Genomic DNA, 12,161 nt, shown 5'->3' with positions numbered 1-12,161 from the left:
TACCGTGAGGACAATCTGCCGCAATTGGAGGATGTTAGCAACTATTTGAAACGCAAGACGGGCTTTCAACTACGTCCAGTAGCTGGGTATTTATCACCACGTGACTTTTTGTCTGGTTTGGCTTTTCGTGTATTCCATTGTACACAATATATAAGACATTCTTCAGATCCGTTTTACACACCGGAACCGTGAGTTGTGCAAGCTTGGAATATCTAATAAACTTAGGTATGGGAAATTTTTCCTGTTTTTGTTTTTTAGTGACTGCTGTCACGAGCTTTTGGGTCATATGCCTCTGCTAGCTAATGCCAGTTTTGCTCAATTCTCACAGGAAATCGGTTTGGCCTCATTGGGTGCTGAGGATGCAGATATTGAAAAATTAGCAACGGTTTGTTTTTTGTTTAACTAAATTTAACCACAATTTTGTTCACTAATTTTGGCTTAAAAATAACTTAGGAAGTAATTTTTAGTGCTTCAAGTTTGTTTTCGGTGTTGCAATTTAAATAATCAGCAAAAATATCAAAACGATATTTGGCCTTAAAAATCCCTATGTCCTGAAATCTGTTTTTCTTATATTATTTCTAACTAAATGCCCACGTTTGCTGTGAAGATAGTCGCGTTTAAATATAACAGGATTAAAATTAGAGCCATTTTTGGGAACGGTGGATTTTTTCTAAAACCAGTAAGTCTAATTTTTTATAGATGGCACCTCAGCCTGCAGTATCCTGTCAGTTACCCAGTGTGAGTTCTTAAACCATCTCTGCTAAGATTTAGCAGTCGCTGAGAGATTCCACGAGAGGGAGTAATGAATATCTTGGATTGCCTTTTGGCCTTTGTCGTGTGCTATTGAGGTTGAATTCACGAGTCCTGCTATCTCCTCAAGAGCTCTGCCGTGTATCCTCTCTAAGGGAAAGGAAAGACTGTGGGACAATCAGGCTCCGTTGGGCACTGCATTTTGTTAGAGTGTCAGCCCTTTCATTGCCATGGTAACGCGTAAAGTGAGAAAGCTTTTTCTCACCTTTCTATAATTTCACCATGCCGCATTAGTCCTTCTGCAAAGATATTCCTTGGACACATACTTCAATTGCAAAAGTTTCCATCTGGAAATCTCGGCCAGCTCAGTGTTCCTATCCTCAGGTTTGGATCCATCAGTGTATCAAACTTGAAATGCGGCGCTGAACATTGCGATTAGCTTTTTACAGAAAATATTATCTTTAGGCTTTATGCAAGTCAATTTCGGTAGCATTGAGGCTGTAAGTTTGGCTACGGGTTTTAAGACACCCAAATGGCATCCCCACTGTGCCAGCTACTTAAGTTTGGCAGTCTCAGGGCGATCCAACAGGCCTCTTTTTCTATAAGTGTAGCTAGAGACGGTACGCCTGTGACGCTGGTGCTTGCTTGCTTGGTTTTTGGTCACTAAACTAGTGCTGCATAAGTGACATTCGGTTTTATTACCGTATTGAATGGCCAGTACGTTAGTGTCGAGGATATTCCTTAAGTTTTACAATGGAACCTTTGACCAGAGTTAAATGCTTTATTGGCTTTATTGGTAACCGCTGTGAGATCTTAGTTCCAATTCAGTCTTTTGTCTAGTATCACCCAAGATATTTTGCCTCTTGTGAGAACTCAATCTCTGTTTCACTCAATTGGGTTTTGGTCAAATTGGCCTTCCTTTTTTGATAAATTGGGTGACAGTGGACTCCATTGGGTTAATTTAGAGCAGAATGCATCTTGCTGGTACCAGATATCATCATCGAAACCCCCAAAAGCCACTTGGGGGTTCGCTGAACAAGCAAACAACAATCCAATTGCTCATTTTGTTATGGACGGAAGATACGCCTCAAGCGTGTTTGATGCCCGTTCCATGCGAGGAGCCACAGCATCAAATCGGACCATTATCTTCTTGCGGTGGAGGTGCGAATGCATCTCGGTGCAATAAAGAACGTGCGTCAATCATCGCGCCGAAAGATTGACATCGAGTTGCCGCAGTCACAACAGACAATCGGCTCATAATCCTGCAGTGGGATTCCATCTCTCAATCACTTCACACCGCTATGCTTATTACCAGCCACGTAGAAATAGCTGTCGACTGGTATCTGGAGGGAAGAAAGACAAATTTTGGGGAAGGCAGAATGACGTGAGTGCGAAGAGCTTAAGATGCTGCCAGATATAAATGCAGCGCGAAAATTCTATCAGCAGCAATCAAATGGCTTACAAACTACAAAGCCCTTGGAGCCGATTTATATTGAAGTCCATATTTGGATGTAACTCACCGAGCGATCGAAACCATACGAACTTTCAGACAAGACGATTCACTTTCGTGCGACTTTAGCCTTAAAAAAAAAATACCCTCGATAAGGCCTTATAGCCGATACTTATAAGGCTGATCCTGCGGTTTTTATGCATTGGCAGAGCATACTTAAATTACAGTCGTCGGGCATGCGTTCATCTGACTTCTCGCGCTGCCGTACTTGAATAGCTCGGTTGGCAGGCCGTCAGCTGCATCAGCTTTGTTACTTTTCAGCCGTGAAACTTCTATTCGCACCTTGTCATAGTTAGGCGGCAATGTCATCATCGAGTAGGGGCTCGGGCTCATATTTTCCACTACTTTCAGTGCTGTTTGCATTCAATAGGGTGGAAGATTGTTCTCCCTATACTTTAAGTATGTTCTGGATATCGGTCCCAAGGTCACCGTGGTTGTGCTCACAGGAATATCGCTTTGGTCTTGAGATCCTCTGTAAGCTGCCTAACAGCATTTCAAGTTCTTCGCTCTCATGTATTTCGAACTCTTTCTGTCCTCTTCAGTTCCCTATATCGATAACATACAGCTGGCCTTGCACCATAAAAGGCAACACTGGGGATCTATTCTGTATTGTAATTTGAAAGCAAATCGTTCGGATTCGAATACTTGGCACTATGAATTTGTATTAGTCCGTCTCGCCTTTCGAATCGCATTGAGTCTTGAATCGCAATACAGAGTGGACCCCTGGTGTGAACTCTAGATTTGCGATAGCACTTAAATAAACTGAGAATACCTTCGAAAACCTTAAAACCGGGAGCCTATCCTTGGCCGAAAACGAACTTATTTGAAAGGTTATTTTCGCTGCCTAAAAGGCTCTTTTATGGTTTAATAAAGCAGTAAATATGTCTTTTATTGTTTTTAAATTCTCATAGTCAAGATCTTTGCTTACCACTTTTTTTTATAAGTTCTATGTTAATTTAATAAATTTCTAAATTATTTCTTTGCTAATATTCTACATATGTTGTGAACTTTTTCGTCCAGTTATATTTTTTCACGGTTGAATTTGGGCTGTGCAAGCAACAGGATAATACATTCAAGGTATACGGCGCTGGTCTTTTAAGCTCTGTAGCCGAACTACAACATGCTATAACCGCTGCGGATAAAATAAAAAAATTCGATCCGGATATAACTTGTCAAGAAGAATGTATTATAACATCCTATCAAAATGCTTACTACTACACCGATTCATTCGAGGAGGCCAAGGAGCAAATGAGGTATAACTATTTATAAGTAGTATTTAGGCCACGTTAGGAGTACTACGAATATTTTGCAGTCATGGAAAAGATAAGAATATGTACTTTCAAAACTAACGATAGGGACACCCATTTTTTTACTGTTTATTAAAGGATTGCTAAGAAAAATAATTATGGTTCAAATATTTATAACAATTTGATGTTGTACTCGGACTGTTCCTAACATGTAGTTTGAATGTGGCCATTGGTTATACCTACCTTCTCCGGAAGGACCGTTCCTCGTTCCAATTCCTCAGCTTTGCAGTTGCCGTCAATATCTCGACATCCAGGTACCCATATGAGTTTTATTCTATAATGCTGCCCCATCTCGTTTAGAGATCTGTGGCATTCAGTGAGGGACTTTGTCTTACCTTCGCATGAGTCTAGATGATGTCCTGATGTCCATTGTAGTGGGTAGAGAGTCGAAAAGATAATTCTCGTTCAACCTCCATCTCATGATCGATTGGTGCCTCGTCCGCCTCCACACAGACAGCCAAGTTTAAAAGTTTTGTAAACTTGAAGCGTAATCTTCCCGAAGTCATAGTTCACCTGGCACTCACCATTTCCTAGCGCCTCCAGGTTTTCGTTAATCAAGAGGAGGACTACCTGCATTCTCGCCCGTTCTGTTAGCTTTGTGTTCACAACCCTCTAGTTTTGTGTAGGAATGCTGGGATTGAATTCATACAGCATTTTGAAAATTTATGCTGTTTTGGACGGCATTACAGGTACCCAGGATCGTCGCCCCAGTGCCGAGGGTTCCTCCACAGATATTTGACGTTTTGCGGCTCCTGCCATACTAATTTAGTTTAGGTCGAATTTCGGGATAATATTTCTTGCCCTCGCTATGTGCCAAGAGCACGCTTTCGCGTGGTGCTACTTTCATACCTGATTCTCCCTGATCGGTGAGGGGGCCTGACAACGGGGAATTCGTGAAGCGGTACGTGGCCTTCGTTGTGTCCGTTCCGACGAAGTCCTTGGCCCTATTGCGAGCCACCGAGTTCTTGGATCCACCCACAACTGGCTGATCAGACGCTGTTTGCTGAGTGGCGAGTTTCTATACTTGCTGTGCAGGCCTTCCGCCCAATGCTACTTTTATGCGTGACATTTTCCTTTGGACTTCTGGGGCCAGGGGGGGTAACTTAGTCCAAGTGCTGATGGGTGTGGGGATGTATCTGTTGTATGCCTGCGAACAGCGCTGCTTTGAGTTAGACCCGGTGGTGCCGTGGCCTCTATTTTGGAGTGCCGGACTCCCGTACTGCTGTCGAGATTTTTAATTTGTTTTCCATAATCTGGTCCCACGAGACGCGCAGAAAGTGGATCGTCCGAGAGGGCAGAGATCCGCAGTACCCAGGTAAGGCTTGTTAGCTACAAAGGTCGCCGGTATTCGGAACACTCCGTTCGCGGCGGGATTTTTTTTAGGATTCCCAGCACCGGTCGTAAGACACATTGATCCAGCCCTGCAAAAAGTAGTAAGTGGAAAGCTTGTAGGTATTTCGAACTGAAGTAAAACACAGGTGTGGGGATTAAGGAGGGACCGCCACTAGAATTAGCCGCCAGGGCTTGGACAGGTGTCGCCACGGGGAGACCTCTTGTACTAGGGGGTGCAAATCGCAGCGCTATTGAACACGCTTTGGCATGTCGCGCGAATGAAAGTCGCACACCACGACTTCACAATTATATACTTTTTTTTTTAAAAATCCGTGACTTTGCGAAATTTTCGTGGTACTAAAACTACGCGCCACTCTTATAGCTTTAAATCTTTCATAGAACTGCTGTATTATCTTTTAAATGCTTATATATATTTCAGAAATTTCGCCGACAGCATACAACGTCCGTTCGGCGTGCGCTACAATCCTTATACGCAGGAGGTGGAGGTGCTCTCGAATGCGCAGAAGATCACCGCTTTTGTGAGCGAACTAAAGGGCGACTTGAGTTTGGTTTGCCAAGCTATGCGCAAAATTTCGACCACCGATGAACAGTTAGACGTGGACACCATAACAAGTATGTTGCAGACAACGCTACATGTGCGAGGCGATAGATCACCGTGCAGCTCCAATGTAAGTCCAGATAATTCTGATAATTCGCAGCATTCGTTGGGCGAATAGAGGATGTGCAGCGGTGGAATTCTTAAAATTGTTGAAATAGGGATAAATTGTTAAAGAAAAAAGAAAAATGGAAAAGTTATGCGCGTGTAAGCAACAAAAAATAAATATAAGTAAAGAAATGTTATTTGCAAATACATAAAATAAATCACTCAATAAATGGATGTATGTATGTATGTATAGCAAAAATTTATTTAATAAAAATTTCCGTCTTTATGTAAACATTTCGCAATAAAATAAAAATAAACTAAATACATATGTATGTACTTGCAACTAAGTACTCGNAAAATTTATTTAATAAAAATTTCCGTCTTTATGTAAACATTTCGCAATAATAAAAATAAACTAAATACATATGTATGTACTTGCAACTAAGTACTCGACTTACGCATACATATTTATATGTATTAATAAATGTCTCAAATTGAATTGGTGTCAATGTTGAATTGAAAAATCTTAAAACTATGAGAGAAAGTAGCAAATTGCATCTTACCGATTCTAACTTAAAATTATATTTATAAATTAAATTACTATGTTCAAATATAAGTATACCCTCTATGCAATTAAGAAGGTATAATACCTAGGCGTTAAGCGCCTAATCTCCCTTTTACATACATTAATTAAATATTATTCAATTGATTTTGATAAAATTTATCTATTATAAATCATATCACAATCGCTGCCGATGAATTGTTTGCTAATGAAATTCGTTGTGCAGTCCACCAAATAATTGGGTATGGTCCAAATGTTGAAGATGCTCAACAATGGCGCTGCACGCTGCTTAATTCGACTCACTATGAAGCAATAGGAGCTGCGAAACCAATTCCTCGATGCTTTCTCAACTCCCTTGTAGACTTTCTTTGGCTGAAGTATCTGCTTGACTTCGACACGCGGTGTGATTTGCATTTTGTCGACGGATTCGCAAACTTTTTCGTTGCTCATCAAAATACCCGCCACTATGTAGATCAGTTTGACGTATCTGCAAAAAAAAAAAAAAAAAAAGCGATTGACAGAAAAAAAATACATTACTTGCATATACATATATTTAAGTACATAAAAAAAGTCATACGTAAATGAAATAAATAAATTGCGAAAAATGTATGCAATTATGTTATGTTTTCGTAATATTTCCTGTAGCTAAGCGCATGGAGATTGTGTGGAGCTCATAAAACAATAATACAAAGAATAAGAACTTAAACAGCTGATAAGATTTTTAGGCGCATATTCGCGTGAAGAAATTCATAATATTATTGCTTTTGAGTATTTATGTGCATGGATATGTACACATGTATTTATACAAAAGTATGTACATTAGGGTGGTAAAAAAAAAGTAAAGTAGAAATTTTAATGCTCCCACCCCCTAGGATTGTTCTATTCCGAAAAAGATATAGGCCCGCTTGTTTTATTAGTTTGCAATCAAAAAATATTTTGAGATCGCTCAAAGCGCTAAAAATTTTCCATTTATTTTATCGTTATGGGGAAAAAAACAATTTCTAGCAGAAATGCTGTAGAATTTTTGAAAATCAGTATCGATCGGAAAACTTTGTTTTTCCTCAGGAGACTTCCTGTAGAAATACCCAATATTTATTTAACCATTTTTTATAGGTCCTCCAAAAACTAAAAAAAAAATGGAGGACCCATAAAAATAGTAGTGGTAGTGGTAAAAGGTGGTAAAATAAGCAATTAGGTAGTATTATTGGAAGTCTCCTGCAATGAAAGAGAGTTTGTCCATCGAAAAATATGGATTTAAAAAAACTCTACTATTACAACGAAAAATTATTTTTTTCCTTATAAAATACATTTTTGATTTCAAAATAAAAAAACAGCGGCATATTTCTTTCGGTATAGACAAATCCTGGGTAGTGAGAGCATAAAAATTCCAACTTTAACTTTTTTCTGGACCACCCTAATGTACATATGTGCATATGTATGCATGTTGCAAGACATTTGGTTCCCCTTGAAACTCATTCACCGTACATTGAGTTTAACAAGAAAATAAAAAAAAATACTATCACTGCTGGAACTTTGACCTCTCGCCGTTTATATGCAGCAAGAAATAGTTGAAGAAGAAGAAGCAACTTGTGTTTGTTTAGGTGTTTCCTGTTAAAAAAATATGAAGAAAGGGAACAAACAAGAGACAGACAGGTATGTACATAAATAACGATTAAGTGCAGTTTCTACGAAAGTACAGTGTGAGAAAGCAGATTTCACACTTGCTTAGAGGTTTTGTCATCGAATTAGTCAGGTATACCAAAATACCTGATCGAATTTTTCGCCGAAAGTTGTAAATAACTTATTTAAGATCTTAAGCTGGACCTCCCTCTAACTACGTCCAAACTACTTACGTACGTTATATGAAAGAAAATACGCAACACACTCGGGAAAAAACTTTCTAATTTTTAGTGAATTGAATCATGCACTATATTACACTAAAATTGAATGGGCTACAAAACTGCATACTCTAAATTTTGAAATTTTGATGAATATTTTTTTTAGTTTGATTAATTTTTGTGAACTTTGTGCATGCTTTCGAACTATCTTTTAAATGAAAATTAATCATTTGAATTTTGCTACTATCTTACTGACCGCAGCTGAACAATTTGTATAACATTTTGCTCGCGCTGCTCGAACACAATCGCCATTGCCGAGTTGGCAAAGCACTTGCGTGCCATTGCAGAGATCCGAGGCTCGATTCCTCGTGCAGCGTATTTTTTTATTTACTTTTTTAATTTAATTTTCTTTTCATTTTTAGATTTTGTTGGTTTAACAAGAAAAATTAATATTTTATAAATTTCACTTAGGTTTTAGATTTATAACCAATTTTTTCTGTTTTAATTTAATTTTCCTCTAAGTTTTAGTTTTTAAGGATTTGGAGAGACATTTTTTTAAATTTCATTAAATTTTTACAAACTCATGTTATTTTTTAATAATTTTTTTTCAATTAAATTTTATATATTTTTTCCTATTTCGATTAATTTTTTTCTTTTAGAATTTGATTTCTTAATTTTTACTATTTTATAAAGCAAAATATATATTTTTTATTTCATTTAGTTTTTAGAAAATTTTGTTATTTTTTCTTTTTTAATAATATTTTTTTATTGTTTTAATGAGAAAAATATGTTTTAAATTTAATTTAATTTTTAGAAACTTATTTTATTTTTTCTTTTACCTTTTAGATTTTATTGTTTTAAAAATTAACGTATTTTTTTATTTAATTTAATTTTGGGAAACTTGCTTTATTTTTTCTTTTTTAATTTTTTTATTCTTTCTTTCTTTAATTTTCCTTTAAATTTTAGATTTTATTTGTAAAAAATTTTTTTTATAAAATTCAGTGTAATTTTTAGAAACTTTTAGTTATTTATTTTTTCTTTGTTTAAAATTTATTATTTGTTTAAATGTAATTTTCTTTTAATCGTAAGTTTTTATTATTTTGAAAAGAAAAATATTTTTTTGTAAATTTTTTTTTATAAAACTTATTGCAAAAAGGTAATGAGAATAACGCTAAGACCCCCTCTTTAGCAATATTTTCAATCAGTCTCTCGAAAGACAGAAAAGAGCTTTCAAGGTAGTTGCCAGAATTGATAATTGTCTTAGGAAAGATTTCCTTATATTTCGAAAGATCATGGTGAGTTGAAAGACAGTTGCTAAAATTTTCTTCTAAATATGTTTTTCTTTTCACAATTGATGGAGAAAAGTCTGTATTTCCCCTTTTTACTGATTGATTCGCTGCTTGATATACTGATAACAGCCATTTCGGTAAATTTAATATTACACTTTATCATCGAAAGTATCTTTGGTAACTTTAGAATGAGTAAGCTACAAAAGAATTTAATGTTGTGCACACTAAATGAATAAAGAATTCTTTATAAAAGGCTTATCTAAGTGGCTCGCCAATGGACTTTGGACTTTAGCTATGAAAAACACGCGATTTCTACGTCACAAAGGCAAGTATATATGTAAGTAAGTAAGTATGTATGTATGTACAAACATATGTATATACATATGTATGTATGTATATACCTTACTTAACCCTTTTTTCTTTCGCGAAATATATTTCAAAACTATGAATAATACTTAAAACAAAGCGGTAAAATAACTACGTAGACATGTATGTATGTATGTTAGGGCGGGTAAATTTTTTTTCGACTATAGGCGTATAGCATATCAAGATGCTAAGTGTAATTCTAAACAAATTTGCCGAAGAAACCTTTGGTCTAAAATTAATTTGGAGTTTGCCAAATTGCGAAAATAGGTCTCTTTTACTTATCATTTTGCTGAAGTGCCTAAATTTTGTATAAAAGCATGCTATAAGAGGTTTTTGGTATGAAGAATCTATTTTTAACCGACTTCCAAAAAAGGAGGAGGTTATCAGTTCGTCGGAATATTTTATTTTTTTTTATTTTTTTTTTTATGTATGTTACCGCATAACTTTGCACCAACCGATTTCAATAATTCTTTTTGCAACGGAAAGGTAGTGTCTCAGAGGTGGTCCCATACTAATTTGGTTTAGATCCGATCATTGGATAATGAAATATATAGATATATATATTTTCTTTTTAAGTCGGTTTATTTTTTGGTAAAAATTACTTGTTACTTATCCTTTTCCTAAAACATCCGCCAGAGGTCGCAGAATTGATAATTTTCACATTTTCTTACGTGTTAAAATAAAAAAAAACACGGACGGTAATCATTATGAGTAAAATAATTTAAATCAGCTTTTAATCATTATTTGGTGAATTTTATTATTTTTTGCTTAAAAACAATAATTCTTATTGAGTTTTATTTTTTCGATCAATGCAAATAATTGTTATTTGATTTTATTTTTTCGATCACAAATAATGATTATTTTATGATTTTTATTTTTGCACTTAAAAATAATGATTATTGTAAAATAGAAAAGGCCATAGAGTCCAATCTACTGAAATTTTATTAGGGTGTCGCTACCTTTAAAAAGGATGCGTCGGAAGTTTTTTGAATGATCATTATTCTTAATTGAAAAAATATAGCTCAATAATANTATGAGCACAAATACGTGAGTGTAGTTAAACGTGTGTTACGACGTTTATAACTTGTTTGTTTTTTTTTTTTGGTTAAAATTTAAAAAACAATGATTATTTTCCGTCCCTGAAAAAACGCATATTTTACTTATCCTTGAAAAATGTTTTTCATACAACTAAAGTTCAATACAAGCTACATGTATGTAGGTATGTACTACATTAGACTGCATAACCAAAAAAAGTTTCGGTTTTTCTGCCGGGATTACAAAATGTATTATATTTGAAGAAGTCTACCAAAATATTTCGGATAAATATTAAGATTTACGTTAGCTGGACCGATTTGAAAATACCTCCAAAAATTAAGTTTTTTTGTGATAAAAATAGTTTCTTAAAGAATATTTTGGAAAAAAAATCCGCTCAGATGACAACATAATTTAAGCTTAAAAAATCTGCATAAAAATATTTAATAATCTTTTTAACCGAAAAAAGTATACCCTTATTTTTTTATTTTTAAATCAAAAAATATTTAGAGGTCGCTCAAAGCGCCCAAAGTTTTCCATGTATTTTATATGGGGGGAAAACAACTTTTCGTAGAAATGGTATAGAATAGTTAAAAATCAATATTTTTCAACCAGAAAACTCTGCTTATATGCAGAAGATTCCCAATAATAATACCCAAATGTTTATTTAACCATTTTTTCATCGCAACTATAATTTATAGGTCCGCCAGAAACCTACAAAAACCCCGAAAAATGCAATGGCGCGACCACTGAAAAATCGTTAGTATTAAAAAATGGTTAAATGAACAATTGGGTATTATTATTGAAGTTTTCCGATCGAAAAATATTGATTTTCAAGAATTCTATACCATTTCTACGAAAAATTTTATTTTTCCCATATAAAAATACATGGAAAACTTTGAGCGCTTTGAGCGACCTCTAAATATTTTTTGATTTCAAAATAAAAAATAGGGTTATACTTTTTCGATATAGAACAACCTAGGGGGTGAGAGCATTACAATTACTGTTTACTGACTTAACTGTTTTTGGACTACCCTAATGTATATACATACTTATGTATGTATGTAGCTTCAAGCGATAGCCAATTTACCTGTGCTCTGCAGGTGCCTAGTCAATGTGGCGCAAGAATTTTTCCACTCATAAAATAGTATATGTATTAGGGCTGTTCAGAATCTTGTGCATATGCTCTTGGATTTGCTTTATGCGTTGCATTTGTAAATTCACAACAATAAAATGCACACTGTTGCCATGGCAGAAAGCATAAAATTTGCAAATGCAAATCCAACTGCAAATCCAAGACCATTTCCACAACATCCTGAACAGCCCTATTGTAGTATAATAAAGATTTTGACTTACTACGAATATTAAAATTTAGCAGACTCACCTAAAGGTTCTGGACATCATTTTGCCGGTTGCGTCGTCACACACCGCTAGTTGGCTCACTAATATTTCCAAATCCTGTAGAGTCATACGATTCGGTTCTGATTGATTTGTACAAATATGTACTGTAC

At 35.4% G+C, this 12,161-nt stretch overlaps 2 protein-coding genes across 2 annotated transcripts; one reads left to right on the top strand and one right to left on the bottom strand.

Moving 5' to 3' along the window:
• Nucleotides 1-3: 3 nt before the first annotated feature.
• On the top strand, nucleotides 4-5,718 carry Trhn (tryptophan hydroxylase; the record flags this gene model as incomplete). The annotated part of the gene is made up of 4 exons (XM_017635687.1): nucleotides 4-188; nucleotides 259-385; nucleotides 3,281-3,513; nucleotides 5,339-5,718. Coding segments are annotated over 4 exons (843 nt in total), but the record flags the coding sequence as incomplete, so codon positions are not given.
• A 245-nt stretch (nucleotides 5,719-5,963) lies between these two features.
• On the bottom strand, nucleotides 5,964-12,155 carry LOC108379343 (uncharacterized). The gene is made up of 2 exons (XM_017635688.1): nucleotides 12,035-12,155; nucleotides 5,964-6,612 (listed from the first exon to the last, which is right to left on the bottom strand). The coding sequence occupies exons 1-2, from the start codon at nucleotides 12,118-12,120 to the stop codon at nucleotides 6,285-6,287; spliced, it is 414 nt and encodes a 137-aa protein (XP_017491177.1). The 5' UTR covers nucleotides 12,121-12,155; the 3' UTR covers nucleotides 5,964-6,284.
• Between the last annotated feature and the right edge of the window lie 6 nt (nucleotides 12,156-12,161).

Source organism: Rhagoletis zephyria, unplaced genomic scaffold, assembly GCF_001687245.7.
Source record: "Rhagoletis zephyria isolate East Lansing unplaced genomic scaffold, Rhagoletis_zephyria_1.1 Rzeph_scaffold_16181, whole genome shotgun sequence".
Classification (NCBI taxonomy): Eukaryota; Metazoa; Arthropoda; class Insecta; order Diptera; family Tephritidae; genus Rhagoletis; species Rhagoletis zephyria.
The sequence above is the reverse complement of the archived record's forward strand: the minus strand, read 5'-3'. Positions and strand labels throughout refer to the sequence as shown.

What these genes read in the sequence shown, in the direction of transcription:
- LOC108379343 (XM_017635688.1), bottom strand. Translation starts at nt 12,120, where the DNA reads ATGACTCTACAGGATTTGGAAATATTAGTGAGCCAACTAGCGGTGTGT. An exon ending in ATGATGTCCAGAACCTTTAG is followed by an intron (nt 6,613 to 12,034) that starts GTGAGTCTGCTA and finishes TTTTTTTTGCAG; the next exon opens with ATACGTCAAACTGATCTACA.